Source organism: Cricetulus griseus (genome assembly GCF_003668045.3).
Source record: "Cricetulus griseus strain 17A/GY chromosome 1 unlocalized genomic scaffold, alternate assembly CriGri-PICRH-1.0 chr1_0, whole genome shotgun sequence".
NCBI classification, from domain to species: domain Eukaryota; kingdom Metazoa; phylum Chordata; class Mammalia; order Rodentia; family Cricetidae; genus Cricetulus; species Cricetulus griseus.
This window is the reverse complement of record NW_023276806.1, coordinates 198,117,465-198,143,248: the sequence shown is the minus strand read 5'-3', so window position 1 is coordinate 198,143,248 and position 25,784 is coordinate 198,117,465. Positions and strand designations below refer to the sequence as shown.

General features: G+C 47.7%; 1 protein-coding gene across 1 annotated transcript; it reads left to right on the top strand.

The window, feature by feature from the left end:
* On the top strand, positions 1 to 24,088 carry Tspan33 (tetraspanin 33). The gene is made up of 8 exons (XM_027391369.2): positions 1 to 316; positions 16,720 to 16,777; positions 17,387 to 17,514; positions 17,812 to 17,886; positions 20,583 to 20,678; positions 22,689 to 22,817; positions 23,159 to 23,320; positions 23,513 to 24,088. The coding sequence occupies exons 1-8, from the start codon at positions 215 to 217 to the stop codon at positions 23,612 to 23,614; spliced, it is 852 nt and encodes a 283-aa protein (XP_027247170.1). The 5' UTR covers positions 1 to 214; the 3' UTR covers positions 23,615 to 24,088.
* Positions 24,089 to 25,784: the final 1,696 nt, after the last annotated feature.

The window sequence follows — 25,784 nt, the reverse complement described above, 5'->3', positions numbered from 1 at the left end:
TCCGCCGCTCACGCTGCCCGCCGCGACTCCAGCGGCGGCGCCGTTCCCCGGCCGCGCGGCTCCGCGACGCACGGCTCGGGCGGCTCCCGGTGCGGTGCGGCTGCCCCGGTGTTCGAGTCCCCGTGGGCCCGCGGCTCACGCCCCGGGCTTCGGGGCGCGCAGGTGGGCCGGCGGCCGCTGGGAGGAGATAGGCCCCCGGGGGCAGCGGCGGACCATGGCGCGGAGACCTGGCGCGCCCGCTGCCTACGGGGAGGAGTTCTCCTTCGTCAGTCCGCTGGTGAAATACCTGCTCTTTTTCTTCAACATGCTCTTCTGGGTGAGGCTCGGGGGTCAGGGGGTACCAGGGCTGCAGGGCATCCCCGGAGCGCCCGAGGGGGGGGGGGGCTGGCTGGCTGGCCGCCTGGGGCTGGGGTGGGCCGGCCTGGGCTGTCCGGTGCCCGGGAGCATGGTGAGCGGTGCCGCCTAGTTTTCTGGGCTGGTGACACTTCGGGGGTTTTTCTCCTGGGGAGGAACACCACAGTGGCGCCGTGTCAGGAGGGGACGTTAAGAGGGGGGCATCATCCTTGATGCCTGGGATTGAAGGTTTAGCAGAGATGAGGATCTGTGTCAGGCCAAAAAGATGTGTTTGGGAGAAGAGCTGGCTGGACAGCCCCATGGCCACATTTCATGGTTAGGGACTTTCAGGCCTGGGTGCCGTAAGGCCTGACTGCCAAAACGGGGTGGGGGTGGGGGGAGAGAAGGAAGGGAAACCCCAAGCCTTCCCTCCCCCAAATCCTCAAGGGGATGGGTCGAGGGGCTGTTTCTCTCTCCTTTGCAGGCCTCAGTGTCTGCTCCTGTCAAGGCTGAAAAGGGTTAAGAATGGCCTCAAGGTCCGGTGTGTAATCCTGTCTATCCCAGAGTGGCCCTAAACTTTGCCCTACCTCCTTCAAGAACACCTTTTCCTCTTGCAGCCAACAGTCTTCAGATAATTTAAATAGGATCCTCTGTGGGGCTGGAAGGCTGGGGTCCTTGCATAATCTTCTGTTTGGGAATGGGAAAAGTGTAAACAATTTGACCTAGGGCTCCAGACACCTGGATTTGCATCCCCACTCTACCCATCCTTGTTGATTTGACTGATCTGGGTAAATCCATTCAAGTCCGCAGGCCTTCCCTTCCTGACAAGAAAAATCCAATCCAGTGTGATGAGAGATGGCAGAAGCCGGCTGAGAATTCAGGGGGAGCCCATCAGAAAATGCTAGCTGAGTCCAGTTTCATGGCTTAAGAATGCTTGGGCACCTCTATGGAAACATAGAGAAGTCCTTCCCGATCTCCCCATTCTTCTGTCAGTTTCTACCACACCAGAGCTGCAGCCAGTGAGCCTATGGTCCTTTCCTACCTCAGCCTGAGACCAATAGTTCAGATTTGCAGGAGGGAGTATAGTGAGTGGGTCTAAGCTGTTACCTAGGAGAAGGAGCAGACCAGACATCTAAGGCAGCTGCTGGAAAGGTTTCACAGGGGCTGTGGTGTGAAGTGCAGACACAAAGTACATATGTGCTAGCCTGTTGGGACAAATGAGAGAAATCCCAGAGGGTGGTGGTGACAGCTCACTCTCAGCCACCGTACTCTCAGGAAGATTGAAGTTTGGGCTTCTATCAAATTCTCGGTTTTAGAATTAGGGTAAAAAATTTAGCAGGCATCTTGTTAGACTTCCATATTTTACACGGGAGAAAGTTATATCACAGCGATGGCCAGCGTCTTCACCAGGGTCCTGCAGCTGGTTAGCAGGCCTGGACTGGTGGGTTTCTACTGAATCGACGTGTTTATTGGGGAAGTCCATGGCCCAGGTGGCTGTTACTATAGCCTGTGGGGTAATTAATCAACTCAAGTTCTCATGGCCTAGGTTCTGCTTCCCTGGGAGGTTTGAAAACAAGAAAACCCTTCACCACCACACTGCAGGGCTGAGGGGGTGTGCTGAGGGGAACTCACCCCATAGGGCAAGTACCAGTGAAACCACCTTCGGGTGGGTCCTCATTTGGGCTTTCAGCCAAGGCCTTGCTCCTCCGGTGCCTCATTCTTGTGTCTTCCTTGGGGTCAGGAGCTGGTGCATCCATCACTCTTGTGTTCGGGAACATTTTCTTGAACTGTTCTGCTCCACCCTAGCCCCCTTTGACCAAACAGATAACTTTGGGAGGTCACATTCCGACAGAGAGCCAGGCTCTCAGGCCCATTTACCTTGGTCAGAATGCTTCATCCACACACATGGATGACAAAGTAGATACCCATGACCCCGCCTAAAAACTAAAATAAATGAAAACAAAAATGCTTCATTAAAAATCAGATTAGAGCAGAACCCCCTTTTGGGCCTACTGCAGATGCAAAAAGTCGGTGGCTCTAGAAATAGCACATGGAAGGACGAGAGGCCCAGTTTCTCTCTGGCACCTACTTACTGTGTGACGCTAAGCCAACATATCTGTCTCTCTGTCCTTAATCTTTCTCCTCTAAAGGAGGAATTTGTCTATTTCTGTGAACTATTTATAGATGAATAAATCACTTTGGGAACTGTTTTCTCTCTTTAAGACCTGAGACAGGATCTAAGCATGAATCTCATGGTGTCTTGGTCCCTGGGACATTGTCCTCCCTGAGGAAGGGTGAAAGGGGTGGCGCTTTTCAGGGGTTACTAGTTATCACTTCTCTCCCAAGCCCAGAGCCCCAGTTACAGTCCCCACCCATGCATCTGTCAGAGAAGGCCACTTCTCCAGCTTCTCATCCACTTAAGGGACTGGTGGACATTTGATATCCCTTGTAGGTTCCACTATCCTAATAGAATTCCCCTTTTTCTGTGTGGAAAGCACCCATGGCTGGGACAGTTGGACCACTTTGCAGGCAGAGTGCATATCTGGGCAGCTCCTAGGAAGCTATGCAGGGGTGGTGTTTGTATCTGTGCCTGAGATACATTAGAAAGGTGGCCAGCAGCATCTGGGCGTGCATTCAGGGTGGTGGCAGGGGCCACCTCTATTGCTGCAGGAGCCCGGACTCTCTGGGTATCTGGAGTCTGGTTCAGAAGGCTGATGCCTCCCTTGGAATCAGAATCAGTCCCTCCTGTTTATGTTTCAAATCTCATTTCCTCTTTGGCCTGGAAGCTCTGGTTTTCTCCCCAGAATCAGGTTGCTGGGCGACTGATTGTTGGGTTTCCATGGCCTGAAGTAACTGCTCCAAGATCCTAGAAGTTGTTTTTAAACTCTTTAGAAGTAACTGCCTTTCCCCATCTTCCTGTGTTGGTCACCTCTGTACAGAGTTAGGACGCTGCTATGGGAAACAGTGTTTTAGCCCCGGGCACCTGTTGGCGTTATCTGCACTGCCCTGCTCCTCCAGCCGGCCCTTTATCTCCACTCAGGACAGCAGCTGGGGTGCTTTTGAGTTGAGCAAACGCCAGAAGCTCAGCCTTCTTGTCTCACTCACCCAGGCTTCTTTGGTGGCTGTGTCTCTGGATTTACTTGCTACCTTCTCTTCCTTCCCTGTACTGCAGCCGTGTTCTTATTTATCCTCTCCCCATCTAAACCCCAGGCTCTTGAGGGTAAAGACTGCCTTGTTCCATTCTGGATTTTTTTTTGTTTTTTTTTTTTTTTTTTTTTTTGCGGGAGGGGAGGCAGTTTAGAGACAGGGTTTCTCTATGTAACAGCCCTGGCTGTCCTGTAACTGGGTCTGTAGACCAGGCTGGCCTTGAACTCACAGATATACTCCTGCCTCTGCCTCCCAAGTGCTGGGACTAAAGGTGTGCACCGCCACCACCAGGCCGATTCTGGATTCTTACTACCTGGGGGCAGGAGTAGATGTTGATTGAATGTTGCCTAGAGAGCAAAGTTTTCTGGGTGGAGGCACAATGTCCTTTCTGTCTCCATCCTTCATAAGCTTGTTCTGTGAAACTGTATCCTAGCCTTGCCTGCCAGATACCCCTCCCTCAAGCCAGCCATCCCTTCCTTAGAGCCACATGTGCCTGCTACCCCCAGCATCTGGATTTCTTCTCTTCGTCTGTGGCACATTTAGACTCCATTCAGGTCTTCCCTAGGCTAATCCCAACCACTGGTGAGGAACCTTAAAAAGAAAAATTAGAGCCAGGTGACAAAAATTAGTTAAAGGTATTTTTCTAACATCATAAGCTCTCAAATTTGAAAAGAAGGCAGTATAGTGTCCTGAGCTAGAACAGAGAGAGGGGGGAGGTTAACATGTTTATTCCTTTATGCTTCAGACAATGCTCAATAGAATTGTAGTTTAAGTATTGACCTAATATTACTTTGGTATCAAAATGCCATTTTTTACTATGGGGCAGCATGGCCAGCCTAGAGAAAGCTTAGGAGAGCTGCTTGCTTTGGATCCTAGTTAGATGATGATGCATGGTGTTTCAAAAACCCTTTGGAATAAATGTCATGCTTTGGATGAGGAAGTAGCACCCATTATAGTCCACTCCCTGCCCCTGACTTCTTTTCTTTTCCCTTCCTTTTCTTTTCTTTTCTTTTCCCTTCCTTCCTTTTCTTTTCCCTCCCTCCCTCCCTCCCTCCCCCCCTCCTCCCTCCCTCCCTCCCTTCCTTCCTTCCTTCCTTCCTTCCTTCCTTCCTTCCTTTCTTTCTTTCTTTCTTTCCTGAGGCTTCCAGGCACTGAGAATCATCCCAGACCACTTGTGGCACCACCTCAGAAGCCAGGAGGAGGTGACCAGACCTCAAACCTGACAAAATGCCTGTCGTGCTGGCAAGGTCCTTCCATCTCTCCTGATCTATGCCCCAAAATACCTTAGTAATTCACCTCCTCTTTTCTCCTGAAGCCCACAGCTAGGCAGGCTTCAATAAATGAAGCAATCATATTCTTGTTCTGTTTTGTTTTTAGACAGGTTAACCTTAAACTCATTATGTAGCCAAGTCTAGCCTTGAACTTCTAATCCTCCTGCCTCTACATCCTGGGTTCAGAGGTTGCAGACACACTTATACTACTGAGTCTAGCTTCTTTCTGATTTTTTTTCTTTTTTAAATTTTATTTTATTTTTGAGACAGGGTTTCTCTATGCAGTCCTGACAACAACCTTCTCTCTTCTCTCTGTCTCTGTCTCTCTCTGTCTCTGTCTCTCTCTGTCTCTGTCTCTCTCTCATGTGTGTTTGTATGTGGTGTGTGTGTGTATGTGTGTGTGTGTGTGTGTGTGTGTGGTGTGTGTATGTGTGTGTGTGTTTGTGTGTGGTGTGTGTGTGTTTGTGTGTGTATGTGTGTGTGTGTGTTTGTATGTGGTATGTGTGTGTGTGTTTGTGTGTGGTGTGTGTTTGTGTTTGTATGTAGTGTGTGTGTGTGTGTGGTGTGTGTGTGTGTTTGTATGTGGTGTGTGTATGTGTGTGTGTGTTTGTGTGTGGTGTGTGTTTGTGTTTGTATGTAGTGTGTGTGTGTGTGTGTGTGTGTGTGTGTATGGTATGTGTGTGTTTGTATGTAGTGTGTGTGTGTGTGTGTGTGTGTGTGTGTGTGTGATGTGTGTTTGTGTGTGGTATGTGTGTGTGTTTGTGTGTGGTACCTCAGGGTCTGTCTTCACCTTCCACCTTGTTAGAGGCCTGGTCTCTTAATGCTGCCTCTACTAGGGCAGCTGCTTCAAAGCTTCTAGGATTCTCTTGTCCTGCCTCCCATCTCACAATAGGAGTACTGGGGTTCTAGACAATGTGCTACTAAGTCCAGCTTTTCACATAGGTCTGGGGATTTGAACTCAGGTCTTTATGCTGGGACTAGAAGTGCTCTGCTCACTGAGCTGTATCTCCAGCCCCTCTTTCTGATTTTTTGAGATAGGCCTCAAACTCAAAGAGATCTTCTTGCCTCAGCCTCCTGAGTGGTGGTATTATAGGCATGAGCTAATGTGCCTCTCTAGATCCTTTAAAAACAAAACAAAAACCCCAGAAATGTCAGATTAGTGAATTCCTGTAATCCTATCACTCAGGAAGCTGAAGAAGCAGAAGGATCCCAGATTCATGGCCAGAATAGACTACACGGTGAATTCAAGATCAGCCTACACTGCTACAAAGCAAGTCCCAGGCAAGCCCGGGCACATAGTAAGACCTTGTCATTAAAGAACAAACTTCAAACTACCATAGTGGAGATAAGAGCCATCACATAGAGCATTTATTTCCTGTCTCCCATAGAAACTCTGCTGGCCTTATACTAAGTAGAAAGTTAGATTTTTAAGCAACTTTTAAAGTGAATTTTAAAAATGTAAAGTTCTTCTCATAGACTTGGTAACAGACTATCAGGCTATGAATTAGGCTGTTCTTTCTAGGACCTTGAGTTTGGATTGGTGGTATAGCTCAGGCTGTCCTTGAACTCACAGCAGTCCTCCTGCCTCAGCTTTCTGAGTTTGGGATTCCAGGCGTGTATCACTGTGTGCAGCAGCCATTGAGTTTGGACAGCTATACTATAAAGAACCCTGGTGGACTTCCTTTCCTCATGCATTACCTTGGAAGTACAAAAGTAGCCACAGTCTGAGCAAGACACCAAAGGGTCAGCCACAGACATAAAGAGAAAGGAGCCCTGTAGACTCCTCCATTCATCAAGGTAACATCGCCCAGTTCAGAGGCAGCAAGCCAAGAGCCGACGTCACACACAGACAATTGCCTCCTCAAAATTCCAGGATCAGCAGTTCTAGGAAGACTCGGAGGACCAGCATGTGGAGGTCTTGGAAATGAGAGGTGGGCCCTGCTTTGGTCTAGGAGGCTGTGATTTCCTGCATGCCGAGAAACAAGTAGAGACTCCTTCCTCCTTCCTCTAAGTAGAGCTAGAGTTACTGCTTTGGCTTTTGCTAAGGATTGAATCTGGGGCCTCAGCTCAGAGGCAGATTTGAATTTCCAACAGTGCAGAGCTGTGTTTTACCACCATCCTCAGAAGAGGAGGAAAAGATTAGTGGGGTGGCCAGGGAAACCTCCGGCTGTCTGCAGACTGGAGTATGGAACGTGGAGCCAGGCAGGGCCAGTGATTTCTCTTGAGAGTTCCCTGGCTGGTGGGCCCTGTTTCTTCATGCCATGTGTCTGCTTTCCTGGTGTCACTTAGAGATTCCTCTGAGCGCCCCCTTGGGCCTTGCTGGTACCCCGTATGTTCCCATGCTCTCTCTCTCCTCCCTGAGCTCCACCTACTTTGGAAATTGCCTGCCGCTCCCCAAGAGAGCTGAGGGCAGCTGTTGCTCCTGCCTCATGATAGCCCCATGGGGACATGTGGGGCTGGTGGAACTGTGATGAGGAGATAAGAGGGCAGCCAGCCCTGTGGCTGAGGTCCTAAGGCTTTGAGGACCAGAACTAAGTTGCCATCAGCTCACTAACTGAGTGAAGTAGGCAAAGTTACTTGAATGCTGTGGACCTCAGCTCTGTAAAATGGAGACACTAACGCCCTCTTGGTTGGGATGAGATAACATATAAGTTTAGTCTGGAACAGGCAGAATGGCTTAGCAGGTAAAAGTATCTGTCTCTAAATTCGGTGACCTGAGTTCAATCCTTGGGACCCAGGGCATGGAAGGAGTGAACCAACTCCTAAAAGTTCTCCTCTAATCTCCATGTGTGCACTGTGTTTGGACAAGAATGTATCCACCCACACACAAACATGTAAGTGAATAAATAAATAAATAAATAAACAAACTTTAGTCCGGTGCTCGCTTTCGGCACTCACAGAAGGAAAGTTACTACTACTGTCCTTGGAAACAGCTCCTGGGAGTTCCCTGCTGGGGGTGGGCTTAGGTGGGAGGCCCTAAGGTAAAGCCTCCTTCAGGGAGAAAGACTCTGCTGTGTAGATGGGAATGAGTCTAAGGGCCAGCCTCGAACTTGAAACTTTTGCTCACAGTCCCACCGTTAGCCAAAGAAAGAGGATAATTAACAGTATTAATAATTAGTTAATAATTAATATTTTCATCTTATAAAAGCTTCGAGCACATGTGTGGCCTCTAGGAACAGGTCCCTACTCCTATCTCCCAGTGCCTCCTCAGGGTTTGGCAAGCCACCAGCAACCAGTTTGCCTGTAGTCATTGATATTGAGCTTGTGAGCCTGTGTTCACTGCCTCAACTTGGGGTCCTGAACTAGTTCCGTAGGGGTTAGAACAAGTCTTTGTTTTCCTAACAAATATCCAATCATGGGTGTCTTTTCCTAATTTGCAAGAGAAGCCAAAATAACGGGGAGGATTTTCTCTGTTTCCTGTTTTCTTTGAACAGTACCAGTCCATAGCTGTTCGTCCTCTAGTCTGCACTAACATAAGGCAAAAGACAAGAGGCCCAGTAATAACACCATAAATGATGGAGTCAGGGGCTGGAGAGATGGCTCAGAGGTTAAGAACACTGACTGCTTTTCCAGAGGTCATGAGTTCAATTCCCAGCACCCACATGGTAGCTCACAACCATCCGTTATGAGATCTGGTGCCCTCTTCTGGTGTGCAGATAAACATGGAAACAGAATGTTGTATACATAATAAATAAATAAAATCTTTTTTTACAAGATGGAATCAAGGAAACTGTTTACTTAGACTATTGCCTGTATTGTTTTATGACATGCAGAGACCCTTAGCCAGGAAGCTGTCTGTAACTGATACCCACTGGCAAAGGGAGAATCAGTTTTTTCCAGTAGAATCTCACTGAAGCAGGGAGAGAGAGAGAGAGAGAGAGAGAGAGAGAGAGAGAGAGAGAGAGAGAGAGACTTAAAATTGGGTGGGTAGTATTGGAGGTATTGGGAGAAGGGAAAAACATGATCAAAATATATTATATGAAAAAAAATTTCAATAAAAGGTACTACTCCAAAAACATAAGTTTAAAAACTAAAAAATTTAAGAGTTGGCTTTTATTTAAATAAGAGTTATTTTGCATTTATTTTTACTGTGTGTGTGTGTGTGTGTGTGTGTGTGTGTGTGTGTCTGTGTGTGTGTCTGTGTGTGTGTCTGTGTGTGTGTGTGTGTAAGTGTGGGCATTTGTGTGCCACAGCACATGTATGGAGATCAGGAACAACTTGCCAGAGTTGGCTCTCTCCTTCTACCATATGGGTCCCAGAACTGGAACTGAGGTCTTTAAGCTTGTTAGCCAGTCCCTGTACTCTTTACTCACCCATTTCACCAGCCCTTATTTAAATGGACTTTTAAAGAACAGTTCCTCCATGCTGACATCGTAAGTCAGAATGCTGCATCTGTTACAATCAATCGCGTTGCCATCATGCTCTGGACTTGAATCAGAGTCCCTTAGTCTCTCCTACCTCTCTGTTCCAGGTACGACAAGTTGCCATGTTGTCTTCCTCTTGGCTGTGACAGTTTCTCAAACTTGTTTTTTGGTGGCCTCTAGGGTTGTTGAGGTGTTGTTGTAGTAGGTCCCTTTATTAGAACTGCCTGGTATCTTGCTCGTGGTGTTCCTGGGGTTGTGGGTTTTGAGGAGGAAGACCACAGTGGCAAAGTAACATTTTCCTCACTTTGTATTATCCCAGTGATTCATCTCCATCATCCCTGTTGCTGCTGACCTTGATCTAGAGGTGGAGGTGCTGTGGGTTCGTTTCCACGATGTGTGATTGCTTTTTCCTCTTCGGTGCCGAGCTATGCTCTGTGGAGGAAAGAGTATGCACAGTGCACACACAGCAGCCAGGAGTTGTGGTTCTACCTCTTTGATCTTACATTTATTAGCTAGTTTCTATTTATTAAGTCCTTTATTTGTGTCAATAAAGATGCACAGGTGATCTATTTTATGCTATGGGTAATAATTTAATATAGAGAAATTTTTACTTTATTTTTAAATTACATGTATGTGTATGTTCACGTGTGTATGGTTGTGTGTAGGTATATGCGTGGGTGAGGGCAAGTGCCCAAAGAGAACAGAGGCTTCAGATCCCCTGGAGCTCGAGTTGCAGGCAGTTGTGAGTCACTCAGTGTGGTTACTGGGAACCAAACCTGGGTGCTCTCTTCAGCCCCCATTCTTTTTTATTTTGATGCTTAAGTTTTTCTAGCTCTAACCATTCATAGCTCATTCACTTGGTGCCTGTGTTTCACCAATGTGAGAATTTCTTTTTTTAAAGATTTATTTATTTATAATGTGTGCAGTGTTCTGCCTGCATGTATCCCTGCAGGCCAGACAAGGGCACCAGATCTCATTACAGATGGTTGTGAACCATCTGGGAATTGAACTCAGGACCAAGAGCAGCCAGTAACTCTGAACCTCTGAGCCATCTCTCCAGCCCTCAAGGTGAGATGTCTAAGTGTGAGCGCCCATGTGGAGGCCAAAGGAAGACACTGAGGGCTTTCCTCTACCATTCTCTGCCTATTTCCTTGACATAGGGCCTCTCATTGAATCTGAAACTCTCCACTTAGGCTCAGCTGGCAAGTCAGCAAGTTCTCCAGATGTATTCTCCCCAATGTTAGGGTTACAGGCATGCTTAGCCATACCCAGCTTTCCTGAGGTGCTCAGATCTGAATCCAGATCCTCATGCTTGCATAGCAAATGCCCTTACCCTATCTCCCCATCTCCTCTGCGCTAGTTTTATTGCTGAATACGTTCTTACTTTATGCCCCAACCTGTTCCAGGCTCATCATAATACATTTCTGCTCTGGTCCTAAACTAGTCCTTTCTCACTGGAGCCCAGGGGATGACCATTTTCATTCCAAGGTGATAACTCACCTTATATAAGAATAAAGGCGCTGGTGCAAACAAATTATTTTATATCACTTGACTGACAGCTTTTCAGGAACATAAATTTGCCTAAAAGCTAGACTCAGCTGTTTTGAAACTGGTACCTAGCTTTTTAAAGTTTCTATCCAGGCTTCATTCTGTCCATTATCTGAAAACCCACTTCTCTAAGAAGAGAAGTGACTTTATCTTCTCATGACCAAAAGTCATCGGTGAGATTCTTATTATGGGGATTTTGTAGCAAAGATTGATACCCTGGAAAGATTACAAGAATGAGATAGGGAAAGTGCATTGTGTGTACACTTGACCAAATGTCCCTTCTGCTCTCTCACCGTCCTCTGTGTTAAGGGGTGAGTGTATGAGGCCGTTTCTGAAGTTCTTTCTATTCAGCTTTAAATTTTGATGCTGTTAATGTCTACAGCACTAACCTTGCCATGGCAGCAGCTTTGAGGAATCCAGGGTGGGAAGAGAGGGTAAGAAGGAAGTGTGAAAGATAAAGCTGTGAAAAAGCGGGTCTGGAGAGCTCAGAGGAAGGGCGTCCTTAATGATCCTGCTAACTGTTAATAATGTTCAAGCCTCAATCTGGATTTTAATGTAACCTAGTTTCTGTTTTACATCCCTGGTTGGCTGCACTTTAGGCTTAGAAGTCCTCAAACTGGCTGCACTTATGATCACCTGGAACTCTTTCAGAAGTATGGTTGCTTGGGTCTCCTTGCCAGAGACTATAAACTATTTGGTTTGCAGGGCCTTCTGGGCAGTAAGCCTTGAAGTGTCTCCTCCACTTCCAGGTTTCCAGGTGATTCTGATGGCAGCGAGAGCTGAGAGCTTAGAGCTCTAAGCTATAGATGCTCTTGTTTTCTCTCCAGTATAACACACAGATTGTAGGTCTTCACAGTTTCTTATACTAGCAGCTGGTTGGTTGCATTTGAATAGCGTATTAGCTCCTGTCTCCCCGAACGTTATATTTGAAACAACACAAGTTTAATCTTTCTCATTTCTGGAGGTCCAGAGTCCAGAACAGGGTTCCCTGAGCTATCAATGTCAAGGCCATCCTCCTTCCTGTGTTCTCTAGGGGAGATGTCCTTTCCTGCTCCAGCTCCTGAGGCTGCCTACATCCCTTGGTCCATGATCACTTCAACCTGGCCTCCACTGTTCTACCTCCCTCTCTGAGTCTGACCCTCTTCCTTCCTTCTGATAAGGTCTGCTTGTGATCATATTGGGCCCTGTGGGGTAATCTCTCAATCTCTAAATCTTAAATCCTAAATCACACTTGCAAAGTGTCTCTTTGATCACATAAGGTAATATATTGATAGGTTCATAGAACTAGGGCATTATTATCTTTGGGGGCCATTAGTCTACTTACTCCAGCAGACAGAGAAACTGTTTTAAGTACAGGCCCATGGAGAGAATTAAGTTGCCCTATGATATGTTGCCCCTCTCTCTCCCTTCCTTCTGCTCCTCCTCTCCCCTCCCTGTTGTTGAAATAAGGTCTCATGTAGTCCATTCTGGCTTCCAATTTACAGCATAGCCAAGGCTGGCCTTGAACTTCCGATTCCTCCACTTCTCCCTCCAGAGCACGGGGATTACAGCTGTGCACTACCGAACCTGCTGATTTGATCCCTGTTCAGAGTCATCCAATCTAGAAAAGTGTAGCGTTCGAGGAGACTGGGAGCAACAGAAACACATAAGAGATACTCGTTTTTAGTTAAGTCCGTAAAATGATATTCAGAACCTCAGTTATGTATAGTGACAAGGGAATTGCATGTTGTACTGGCTGGCTTTGTGTGTCAACTTGACACAAGCTAGAGTCATCAGAAAAGAAGGAGCCTCGGCTAAGGAAATGCCTCCATGAGATCCAGCTGCAAGGCACTGTTTCAATCGGTCATCATTGAGGGAGGACCCAGACCATGGTGGGTGGTGCCATCCCTGGGCGGGTGGTCCTAGGTTCTATAAGATGATGAGCTGAGCAAGCCAGGGGAGGCAAGCCAGTAAGAAGCTCCCCTCCAAGCACGTGGACCCCAGACTGAAGTTTGGGAGGCCAGCAAGGGACTGATCCAGACCCCTCAACATAGATGTCAATGAGGAGACTCTGGCACTCCATGGGACCCCTGGTAGTGGATTAGTAATTATCCCTAGAGTACGAAGGGACTTTGTGAGTCCATGCCACATGGAGGGATGCTCTCTCAGCCTGGACACATGGGGGAGAGCATAGGCTCTGTCCTAGGCCTTACCCTCCCTGGGGGGTGGGTAAGCAGGGGGGGTGAGATGGGGGGCTAGTGGGGGGTTGAGGGGGAGGGAGGGAGAGGGAGACGGGATTGCCATGTGAAGCAGCCTTGTTCCTAATTTGAACTAATAAAAAAAAATAATCTCTTGGGGGGGGAAAAAAAAGCTCCCCTCCATGGCCTCTGCATTAGCTCCTGCCTCCAGGATCCTGAAGTGTAAGCCAAATAAACCCTTTCCTCCCCAACTTGCTCTTTGGTCATGGTGTTTCGTGCCAGCAATAGAAACCCTAAGACACATGTGTATATGGAGGGCAGAGGGTGGGTTTGTGGAGTAGGTTCCAGGTGTTACAGCAAGAGGCTCTACCTGTTGAGCCATCTTGCCAGCCCAGGTGTGGTAAGTTTTAAGGGACAGAGACATTTGCTCATACTGTCAAAGGGCCCTTTCATACCTGGAGGTGATTGACCTGGGATTTCCTGGCCTACCCCATGTTTCCTAAGCCTGGACATGCTATGGGGAGAGGCAGCCCCCAGGCCCACATTCAGCTCTTTATGCTGCCGTGTTTATTCTGGGTAGAATATGAAGGCTGACAATATATGGGGCCAAGTCAAAGGGGGGGGGTCAGGTTTCTGCGTTCGTGTGTGTGTGTGTGTGTGTGTGTGTGTGTGTGTGTGTGTGTGTGTGTTGACAGGGCTGTGGATGCACGAAGACAAATACAGAGGTTAGCTGATAATGCTGGGCACGAGTCAGAGGAAGGACCAGATGAAGTAGCAAGGAGAAGGGGCTATGGATTCACAAAGAAGCATCCCAGAGACTTATTTTTAATCCAGGATTTGCCATTAACTACATACCTGCTAAACAGTAAAGAATTTTCAGAAATAAGTCCCAAATAGAAAAATATCTTTCTTACAGAGGACTTTATTTGACCCTATTACCTGGGGCCCAGCTCCCCTTTTTTGCTGAAGACCCCTCCCAACCCTTCTTGTCCTGCAGGGTGGGGGGTCTAGCTGCCATACCCTTCCCTACCGAGTTGGTCAAGCCCCTGCTACTGAGAGCTCTCTCTGCCAGAGCATGGCCTCATCTATTGCCATGGTGACAGTGAGCTGCTGCTTAGCACCAGCCTGGAAACTGGGCTTGAAGCTGAGCCGAGAGCTCCAAGCACTCTTGGAGGCCCAGGGTACAAAGACCCCTCTGGGGGCCTTTAATCGGTTTGCTCTCACAGGGAGGACCTATGACATTTGTCAGGCCTAGGTTGTATTCTTCTGCACTGGCACCAGAGTTTCCATGACAGTGCCAGGAATCACACGCACTCCTGTCTTTCATGTCATTGTGCACTTTAATCCTTGGCTTCCAAGGGAGTTGGAGAGCTAGAGCCTGCATCTACCTGGAAGCCCTGCCTTTTGATGCAGTTGGGTTAGTATTCAGAATTGCACTATTCCTGTGGGCAATGTTGGTGACGGTGTATATTTAATGTCAAAAATTGCGCTAGATGCTTTCCAAACATTATTTAACTCTTACACACACACACACACACACACACACACACACACACACACATATTTTTTTTTTCTGGACTGACAATATGGCTCAGTGGGTAAGGGTGCTTGTTGCCAAGCCTGACAACCCAAGTTTGATCCCTGGAAGGAGAGAATCAGCCCCTGTAAGTTGTCCTCCGAGCTTCATGTGGATGGTGTGGCATGAACTCATATATATGCAATAAAGAAATGAATGCAAACAAAAATTAACTTCTTTTTATTTATGTGTAGGAACACTTTGCCTGCATGTATGTAAGTGCCCTCAGAGGCCAGAGGAAACTGGAGTGAGAGGTGTTTGTGAGCTGCCATGTGGGTGCTGGGTTCTCTGCAAGAGCAAGTGTTCTTAACCACTGAGACATTTCTCCATCCCCCAAAACATTTTTTTAAGACATAAGAAAAGCCAGGCGTTGGTGGGGCACGCCTTTAATCCCAGCACTCGGGAGGCAGAGGCATGCGGATCTCTGTGAGTTCAAGACCTGCCTGGTCTACAAGAGCTAGTTCCAGGACAGCCTCCAAAAAAAAAAAAGAAAGAAAGAAAGACATAAGAAATATAAGTTTAATGGGGCATGGTGACAAATCCCAGCACTTGGGAGGCAGAGGCAGGCAGATCTCTGAGTTTGAGGACAGTCTGGTCTACAGGACAGCCAGAACTACACAGAGAAACCTAGTCTGGGAGGTAGGGGGAGAAGAAAGAAAGAAATATAAGTGCACATTTTTAAAGTTTTGGATGGAGAGATGGTGATGGGGATGTCCTTTTATGTTTCTCTTATTGGTTGATGAATAAAACACTGTTGGGCCAATGGCCAATGAGGCAGGAAGATAGGCGGGACTAGGAGAGGAGGAGAATCTGGGAAAGGCAGGCAGGAGAGCCCACCAGAGCAGTCGAGATGTAGCAGGCAAGCCAAGACCACGTGGACATACATACATTAGTAGATATGGGTTAATAATTAAGACAGAGCTAGTCAATAAGAAGCTCTAGTCACTGGCCAACAGTATCATAATTAGTATAGCATCTGTGTGTTCATTTGCGGCTGTGGAACTGGGCAGGAATTTCTGTTACAAGATTTCTCAGTGGTTAGGAATGCCTGTTGCTGTAACTCAGAATCACCAGAGTTTAGATTCCAACACCCACACTAAGCATTTCACAAACACCTGTAATTCTAGCACCAAGGGATCCAAAGATCTCCTCTGCCCTCTTCTGGCTTCAGTGTGGACTCACACAGACACACTCAGACACAAATAAAAATCAATATTTTTTTTCCTTTGAGGCAGGCTCTTTCACTGTAGCATAGACTGGCCTCGAACTCTTGATCCCCCATTTCAACCTCCTAAGTGCTGAGATTAACTGTCATTTGCCATCACACCTGGCTCTTTGTCCTAAATTCCTGCTTCACATGCAGAAACCAACTGAAACTCCAAAATGTATCCCAAATATCTGAATCTCTCAGAAGGCCATGCTTTGTTTTAAGTGTGTGTGTGTGTGTGTGTGTGTGTGTGTGTGTGTGTGAGTGAGTGTGTGTGTGTGTGTGTGTGTGTGTGTGTGTGTGTGTGTGTGTGTGAAGTTTTGATGTTTGTGGTTGAACCCAGGCCTTTTGCGCTGTAGCACTTGGTTATACCCTCAAACCTGTCTGGAAGCTTGTGGGGTTTGTTTGTTGTTTTGTGGTGGTTTGTTTGTTTTGTTTTTTCGAGACAGGGTTTCTCTGTGTATGTAGCTCTGGCTGTGCTGGAACTCACTTTTTTTTTTTTTAAAGACTTTATTTATTGATTATGTATACAACATTCTGCTTCCGTGTATATCTGCACACCAGAAGAGGGCACCAGATCTCATAACGGATGGTTGTGAGCCACCACGTGGTTGCTGGGAATTGAACTCAGGACCTCTCGAAGAGCAGTCGGTGCTCTTAACCTCTGAGCCATCTCTCCAGCCCCTGGAACTCACTCTGTAGGCCAGGCTGGCATCAAACTCACAGAGATCTGCCTGCCTCTGCTTCCCACGTGCTGGGATTAAAGGTGTGTGTCACCACCGCCCAGCTGGAAGCTTGTATTTTTAACCACTGTTCTGTTCTATATAAAACTTGTACTATCTTAATTTTTCCATCTGTGAAATGGGGATACTACCCGTCTCACAAGATAATCGTGTTATAGAGAATAAAGGAGACAATACAGGGAACTTTCTCCTGAAGGTAATGAAGCATTCACATTGTCACTGGGGGTGTGTAAGAGACACTGCACCTGGACCCTGGGAAAGCCTTCCTCCCCTGCCCTCAAAGACAGTGTTTCATTGTGTCCAGAGCCTCTCATCTTCAAAGTCTCAATCTGACTCCTTGACTGTCCCCACAGGTAATTTCCATGGTCATGGTGGCTGTGGGTGTCTATGCCAGGCTGATGAAGCATGCAGGTGGGTGATAGGTCTCCCTTTGCCTCCCACACTCTCTCTGTGCCCTGCTTGGACTGAGGCTGGAGAAGCAGCTCCCTGAATCCAGTCTTACTGGGTCGCTTCAGACTGGCTTTCCTGAACACACACACACACACACACACACACACACACACACACACACACACGCCTCCCCTCTCCTAAGATCTGCCTACCTTTGAGACTAAGTCCAGGAGAGAGGCTGTGTTTGTGGAAGCAAAGAGCGGTCAAGGACTCTGCCCTCCCTAGCCAGCAACCCCTAAGTAACTCAGGCTGAATTCCTCTGCAGTCTCTAGGAATCCACCCAGTTAGTGAGCCCACTGTCATTCTGCTTCTTCTCTGAGTGACAGTGACCCTCCTCTCACGAGCTTGGAGTAAAGGCTTTCCCCTAGTTCCTCCAGTTGCATGCCAGGACTCCCCCAGCCCACTTTCTGTTCCTCCCTGTGAGGACCGGCTCGCTTTCTCATAATCTTCACCAGGCAAGGAGACTCCCCTAGTACAGGAAAAGCAGTTTGGGCACACCCCCACCCATTCCAGGAGCCGCCCCCCCCCCCAGGGCCCTGGACCCCAGCTGAGGGTCGGCCTCTCTCCCAGAAGCAGCCTTGGCTTGTCTGGCGGTGGACCCTGCCATCCTGCTGATCGTAGTGGGTGTCCTCATGTTCCTTCTCACCTTCTGCGGCTGTATCGGATCCCTTCGGGAGAACATCTGCCTGCTGCAGACGGTGAGTGAGCAGGCCTCGCTGTCTGACCTCTTCCTCGTGCCTGCCGGACCCCTGTGCCTCATATAGCTGTCCCATTCTGTTCCGTCCCATCCTACCCGCTAAGTGCTGGCCACGCCTCACTGCAGAGCTCTGCTCCGGGCTCCCCAGCACAGGGTGGCAATGCCACATCCTTACCTTTGCTATGCTGGGGGTGCTTGGAGAAGAGCCTAGCTGCCTCTCGGTGCTCTCCTTGGCCCTGGGAAGGGCTGCCTCCCTGAGCCGTGACGCCTGTCTCTTTGTCTTGCCCGTGGGCCACAGTTCTCCCTCTGCCTCACCATCGTGTTCCTGCTTCAGCTGGCTGCTGGCATCCTGGGCTTCGTCTTCTCAGACAAGGTAACACTGGGAGCCTAGAGGCCTCTTCAGTACCAGAGGGAGGAAGGGGAAGTTCCTACTCCTGACTAATTAACCACAGTACTCTTTCCCCTGGGAAGCACCAGCCTTTGAAACGGTCCCCTTAGGGGTGAAGAAATGAATGGCCTTAACAGCAGCCTGTTTAAAGAGACTTTCATGGCTGTAAGTGTCTCCCTTTGACACCCTGAGATGCTACCGGGGAAGAGAATTTTATAAACATGAGAAACATTAAAATAACTGCAAACCTGGATGGTAGATGACCAAGTAGAACTCAGTGATCAAGACCACAGACAACCTGAAGAGACTCTTAGAACTGTTTGTTGAAGTAGATATATGAGCAGAGGGAAGGAAAACCCTGTTCTGAACCCGTTCCCACACCTGGAGGTGGGCTGCCTTGAGGCAGCTGTCCTGACTAAGAACCAGACTTTCCTTTAATCCCAGCACTGGGAAGCCAGAGGCAGGGGGATCTCCATGAGTTTGAGGCCAGTATTGCCTATATAGTGAGTTCCAGGCCTGCTGGGGCTACACAGTGAGAAATTGGTCTTTTCAAGTAAAGGAAGAAAAATGTGGCCAGGCCCGGTGGCACACACCTTTAGTCCCAGCACTCAGGAGGCAGAGGCAGGTGGATCTCTGTGAGTCTGAGGACAGCCTGAGCTATCTAACAAGACCCCGTCTCAGGAACAAAACAAAAAATGGGGCCGGGTAGGGTAGGGAATGAACCAGAATTCCATTCTCAAATGACAGATAGTTACCAGGAATGAAGTACAAGACTTTGAAATAAAGTCCTAGGGAAAGAAGCCAGGTGTGGTGGTGCCGGTGGATCTCTGAGTCCCAGTGCAGTCTACATTCCTAGGCTACATAATGAGTTCTAGGATATCTAGGGCTACACAGAGAAACCCTGTTTCAACAAACAATCACACAAACACACAAAAACCATAGGAAAAGTGGCTGAGTATAAAGAGACCATGGTACAAAATTATGAAACTGAACACTGCTGAGTTGATTTGAAGTTGACAAGCCCTTCCTTCCAGCTTAATAAAGTAGATGTATCAAGTCTAAGGAGATGCAATTTTCTTGTGTCCACTAGGGGTCAGTAAGCCCCTTTCTTCTAAAATAAAACAAAATTTGATTCTTAACTGTACGAGTCAATAAATATTTTGAGGTACTGATATGCAGAGGTAGATAAACACTGCGTTGTTTTGAAAGATAGTTCTGAGAAGCAATGACACAGGATCGATGTTTCCCTTGCCCACTGTTCCTTGAGCCCCAGAGTGGATGGGCCTTGAACCAACCAGCTGTCTTCCCTTGGTAGGTCTGATTTCAAGGCTGATTCAGATGAAAGATGATCTGAGGGCATATGACCATGACCTTTGGTGGTTGCTCCAATCTTGAACTTTAGACTGTGATTTCCCCCAGCTCTTGGGGGACTGCCTAGTCACTGATACCTTTTAGTGACCCAGGACTCTTAATTAGGCTTTGTCGTTTTGCTGTTAAAGAGGAAAGAACATGAGTTTTATCTATGGTAATCAGGCTCTCCCTCTTCATCCCATTGTGAACAAGGACTGGAGGCTTAGAATGGTCTTAGTCACCAAAGCACACAGGACTTCTCATTAAACCTAAGGCCTTTGAATGGTGAAATACAAAATGCATTGGTGACAGAAGGACACTCATAGTGAGTTAATGGCCTACAGGATGTGTTAGATACACCCAGAGTATAAGAAAGGAGGCCAGAGTAGGAGATGCTGTCAATGAATAGGTTTGCTGGAAAAGAGGGAGTTGGTGCTTAGGTAGGGCCATTTAGCCTCACTAACTTAAAGTGGCTGTTGGTATATTGCCAGAGTGGGATGGGAGAGCCCAGGCCTGTGCTGATCTGCTGGGGCATGGCATAAGAGTGGGAGAGATACCCTGGGCCTCTGATCACACTGCAGTATCTATGGCAGGTACCCTTCTGCCTCCTACCTATTGTGCTGTGGTCATAAAACATAGAGAGCTCTGAAAAGGAGAGCAAAAAGACTAAACAATGGAGTAGTAATTGCTTTCCTGTTGCTGTGATAAGACCCCACGACCAAGCTGGGCATTGGTGACACACGCCTTTAATCCCAGCACTAGGGAGGCAGAGGCAAGCAGATCTCTGTGAGTTTGGGGCCAGCCTGGTCTCCAGAGCGAGTGCCTGGATAGGCTCCAAAGCTACACAGAGAAACCCTGTCTCAAAAAACCAACAACAAACAAACAAACAAAACAAAACAAAACAAAACAAAACAAAGCCCCACGACCAAGGCAGCTTAGGGGAGGTTTATTTGAGCTCATAGACCCAGAGAGATAGGAGTCTGTTATGGCAGGGAGACATGGCAGCAAGCAACAGGCTTGGTGACAGAAGTAAGATGATGTAGACTTACATCTCGAACCACCAGGAGCAAACAGACAGTGCACTGGGAATGGTTTGAGGCTTTTAAACTTCAAAGCCCACCCCCAGGGATAAACTTCATTCAACAAAGCCACACCACATACATCTCCCAGAACAGTGCCACCAACTAGGGATAAGTATTGAAACATCTGAGACTATGGGGGACATACTCAAACCACCACAAATGGTGATCTGTGTTTGCTGTCATTTCTGAGGGAGTTAATAAATTATGGGTTAATCTTGTGTCCTGATTGCCTCTCTGTGTATCTGGCAGGCTCGGGGGAAAGTGAGTGAATTAATCAACAATGCAATTGTGCATTATCGGGATGACCTGGACCTGCAGAACCTCATTGACTTTGGCCAGAAGAAGGTACCAAGCATAGTGTGGTCATCCAATGTCCTGGCGAGGGGTGGGGGTAGAGGTTAAAAGTTAAGGTTGTCCAAGAAATGCCTCACTCTGTAGGCTTGTGGACTTCTTTTACTTGCTAAGTAATATATTCCGGGAAGGGCTTTGCGGGAGAAACAGGTGCTGTTAAGGGTATAGAACGGTACGTACAGTATTCATAATCTGCTGCGTATGCAAAGAAAGGAGAAGGGGAGACTGTCATCTCATTTACAAAAGGATTCTGGAGGAATTTTTAAGAAACCATTGTAAGGGGTTACCTGTAGGGGAATGAGGAACTATCATATTTTATTGTATATTACGTTAAAAATTGTGGCCAAATATGTATAACAAAAAAGTACCATTTTGTTTTCTTTTTCTTGGCTTTGTGAAACTAGAAATAGAACTCAGAGCCTTGAATATCATGTACCCACAACCCAGAATTTACCATTTTAATACCATTTATGTATTAAAAATATTTACATTAGCTGGATGTGTTGATACAATTTGTAATCCTCCCTGTTTGGGAGGCTAAAACAGAAGGATCAAGAGCTCAAGACCTTGCCTGGCTATAGAGTGAGTTCAAGGACAGCCTGAGTAATTTGTGAGACCCTGGGATTATAGCTCAGTGGTAGAGCACCCATCTGCTATGGATGAGGTCCTAGTTCAATCCCCAGTGTGGGAGGGAAAGGAATCTCTTTGTATGAAGCCATCACCACCATTTATTGCCTGTGTGGCACTGCACACTATCCCTTGTGCTAGGGAAATAGAAGCAGGAAGATTGGGAGTTCAAAGCCAGACTTGGCTACATACTAACTTCCAGACCAGCCTGGCTACAGGAACGCCCCATGTCAACAACAAAAGAAAAGAAAACTGTTCTCAGGGTATTGAGATGGCTCAGTGGGTGAAAGTGCTTTCTGTAAAAGCCTGACAGACAACCTGAGTTTGATTCTAGGGATCTGCCATGGAAGGAAAGAATTAATTCCCAAAAGTTGTCATCTGATCTTCACATACACACTATGGCATGTGTGTGTGCACATAGACACACACACACACACACACACACCACACATACACACACACAATTTAAAAACTAAAACCGTTTTATCTTTCCAAAATCATTTTATCTTTTCCTGCTGAACTGTGCCCATTAACTATTTTCCATTTTGCTCTCCTGGAGGCAACCACCATTCAACTTTCTTTGTTTCTTTGAATATAGCTACTTTGGGGACTTCAGATGAATGGAATTATTATATAATATGTATACTTTTGTCACTGGTTTCTTTCACTTGGCATGTCTTTATGTTTCATCTATATTGTAGGATATACCAGGATTTCCTTTTTTTTTTTTTTTTTTTTTTTGAATGACTGCCTTATTTCGTTCAACCATGAGTGGACGCTTGAGTGGCTTTCACCTTTGGCTATTCTGGGTTATGAATCAATGTTACATTTAAATGGCGGTGTTTTTGATGCCCGTGCTGAGCGTCTCTTCCTCTGGCCATCAGGCCTTTGACTTTAGGATTCAGTTTGCTTTCCTGGAGTAATTGTGGACTCATATATTGAAGAGTCTCTTCTTGAATTTTTTTTTCTTATGCCAAGGTTTTTGGTTTGGATTTTTTTAAATATTTTTTTCGTGGCAGGGCTGAAGTGAGTCCAGGGGTCACACAGTCTAAGCATATGCTCTGTCACTGAACACCCCCAGTCCTGGCCACTGAACATCTCTTTTGTCAGACTATGCTTTATAGAGTTATAAATCCAGAACCTTCTCTCAAGAGGTTACACCTGAATATCAAGCACTAGGTAAGTTATAATGAGATACATAAAGAATTAAAGAGAGAATTTCTTCAGGTGAAAGCAACTAAGAAGCCTGAGTTCATAGATATGTTTAGAATACCTTGATGTTACAAATAGAGGCTTGTCTTAGGCTTGGTGAGTTCCCCAGGCCAACCTTCGTGTGGGGAATCAGTGATTCTTAATCTCCGGTCCGCTCTGTTGCAGTTCAGCTGCTGTGGAGGGATTTCCTACAGAGACTGGTCTCAGAATATGTACTTCAACTGCTCAGAAGACAACCCCAGCCGAGAACGTTGCTCTGTGCCTTATTCCTGCTGCTTGCCCACCCCGAATCAGGTGAGCAAACACTGCTACACTTCCTCCTGGGTAACATAGCTGTTATGGTGACACTCTATCCCCTAGCTTAACCAGTTGGTGAGCAGGATGGCTGGCAGGTGTGTTTGTTTGTGTTCACCCCACTGTGGTGTCCACACTGGCCTTTCAATCCCACAGCCCACATGGGACTCAAGAGGCAGTTCTAAAGAGGAGTATTGGACTCAGAAAGGAGTTCTGCAGTTAGCCATTTTTATTCCAGTATTCTCCGAAGACATTCTCTAACAACTTAGGGAGTTGGGAAAGTTGGCTAGTGTTTCTTGGTGTGGGAGTACCATTCGGCTTCTCAACTTTTTCCTCCTCAGGCAGTGATCAACACTATGTGTGGCCAAAATATGCAGGCTCTTGACTACTTGGAAGCTAGTAAAGTCATCTACACTAACGGCTGTATTGACAAGTTAGTCAACTGGATACACAGCAACCTGTTCCTACTTGGCGGTGTGGCACTAGGCCTGGCCATCCCCCAGGTAACTTACCCTGTCCAGCTGGAAAGTCTCACACACTCTGCAGACTGTCATTTGTGGAGGCACCCAGGGCTCAGTTGGCTGCTAAGTGGGATGGGGTGGGGTGCCTGCTGTGTGGGGAAGACAAAGCAAGGGAAAAGGGAAAGCTGGACAATCACTCCCTGCTGAGGGCTAATTCCTTTCTGCCCCTGGCAGCTGGTGGGAATCCTGCTGTCCCAGGTCCTCGTGAATCAAATAAAAGATCAGATTAAACTACAGCTCTACAACCAGCAGCACCGGGCTGACCCGTGGTACTGAGAAGCATTCCTCGTGCCGCCTGACCATAGTGACGGCAAGCCTCATGGACCAGCAACAGAGGGTGCTGAGAATGGTGTCCTGTGGAGATTTGGATTTCAGCCCCCCAGCAATGAGGGCCCAGTGGGAAGAAGCAAACTCCAGAAGACAGGCCACAGGATGGCTCAGGTCTCAGAAAGACGTGCCTCATCCCCCCATCCTAGTCCCAGCATTGTTAGAGAATTATTTTGTCCTGTTCCTAACCTTGAACATTTGAGTTTAAGTTCTAAGTTTTGTTTGGGCAGAGGCATGTGGGAAGCAGCAGTGGTGAAGAGAGCTGTAAGCTGCCTACTTTCTCCAAGGCACAACAGACAGCTCTGTTAGGGCTGCTCCTGAGCTAGGTGGACAAACTCAGAGTTTACTGCCAGGGAGACCTGGCTGTGGAGCGTAGGCTCTAGCAGCCCTGCTTGGAGTCCAGTTGGCATAATCCCAGCTCTAGAGGGGAAGGGAGTGGAGCAGGCAGAGGGGGGTGAGCCTGGGGGTTGGATGGGGACAGCTCTGTATATGGGAGTAGAGTTTACCAAATGCTTGCCTTGCCACCCTCCCAGGTACTCTCAGAGTGAGCTACATCCTGCCCCTCCTTCATTTCCATGGAAACATGGCAGCAAGGGCAAGGGGTACAACAGCAGCCAAATTCATCTCCACCCCTATCGCAAAAAAGTTTGGAACCATGGTCCCTATAGTCTGCAGTCGGCAGAAGCCGGCCTAAGCCATACATGCCCTTGAATTCCTCTCTGTCTGACCCTCCCTCTCCAGCAAGTGGGTTTTCTTTAACTTGGCAGAGGAGTGGCAACACCCTCCACCCTCATCCCCCTGCACCAGAACTCAGCGTTTCTACAGTGTAAGAGTCAGGAATCTGGCAGAAATGGCAATAAAAGTTTGTTGACCTGGGCTAAGCTGTCCTACATCAATTTTCCATTCGGGCAACTAGAAGAGAAGGGACCAGACTGTGGGTCCTGCCTCCTGGAGGAGACTTGAGACCCCTAAGCTGCACAATGCCCCCCCCACTTGTCCCATCTATATTAGGGTCACACTCTCCGGTCTAAACTGGGTAATCAGGTGCTGATCTAGAGAAATGGTGTTACTTTATCCCAAATCCCTAGGTTTTTTTGTTTGCTTTCTCTTAAATGCTCAGTGGGCTGAAATTTATTTAGGATGGGGTAGGGAGTTAGGAGAGAACATTGTACATCAGAGTGGAAGTAGCCTAAAGCTCCTCCGTCTTCATCTGGAGGAGCGGGGTACTGACGCCCAGCCAGCATTAGGGAGGATTCAGCGAGCCCTGGCAGTGTGTGGGGCTTCCTCAGCCTGGAGCAGCTTGCGAAGGCGGGGCGCGGGGCGGGGCGGGGCGGGGCGGCTCTGCTACATGGGTGGTCCCTACACCCACGACATGGGGGCCTAGGAGAGCATCCCGCGGTCTTCTCCCCATCCCCGAAGCCAGGGCCTTGGATGGGCATTGAGGGGGGTCTTTGTCCTGGCCCAGGAGACTTGAAGAAAATTCCTCAGGTTCTAGGAAACAAAAGCATGGGGACCCCACCCCCACCCCCGTCCCCGCCTCTCTCCATCCTCTGCCAGCCTTCTGCGCCTGCGAGGTCGCCTTTCCAACAGGCGCCTGGGGCCTAGGCCAATGTTTAGCGCCCAACTCGAAACAACGAAAAGAAATTTATAAGATTACGAGCAAGCGCCTTTTATTCCGAGGGAGAAGAGTGGAAAAAGTACACTTTCATGGTAAGGTGTCATTCTCTAGTAGTGCCCCAAACATGCATTTTATCCTTTTTCTTCTTTCAACGACATGGACCCAGAGTATGATTCTCGAGTTAGGGGTTCGGGTGGTGTGTATTCCCGGGCACTGCAGCTTCCAGTAGCTCACCCGAGGTGGGTTCCGCTTGGATTAGGGATCTCCAATTTCTGCCAGTGCCCCTAGACTTAAAACTCGGTGAATAGTCTGGCGGTGGTGGCACACGCCTTTAATCCCAGCACTCAGGAGGTAGGGACAGGCGGATCTCTGTGAGTTCAAGGCCAACCTTGTCTACAGTGTGAGTTCCAGGACAGGAACCAAAGCTACAGAGAAACCCTGTCAAGAAAGAAAAAAAAAAAAAAAAAAGAAAGAAAGAAAGAACCGAAATGAATAAAAAAT

What these genes read in the sequence shown, in the direction of transcription:
- Tspan33 (XM_027391369.2), top strand. Translation starts at nt 215, where the DNA reads ATGGCGCGGAGACCTGGCGCGCCCGCTGCCTACGGGGAGGAGTTCTCC. An exon ending in TCTTCAACATGCTCTTCTGG is followed by an intron (nt 317 to 16,719) that starts GTGAGGCTCGGG and finishes CTGTCCCCACAG; the next exon opens with GTAATTTCCATGGTCATGGT. An exon ending in CAGGCTGATGAAGCATGCAG is followed by an intron (nt 16,778 to 17,386) that starts GTGGGTGATAGG and finishes CCTCTCTCCCAG; the next exon opens with AAGCAGCCTTGGCTTGTCTG.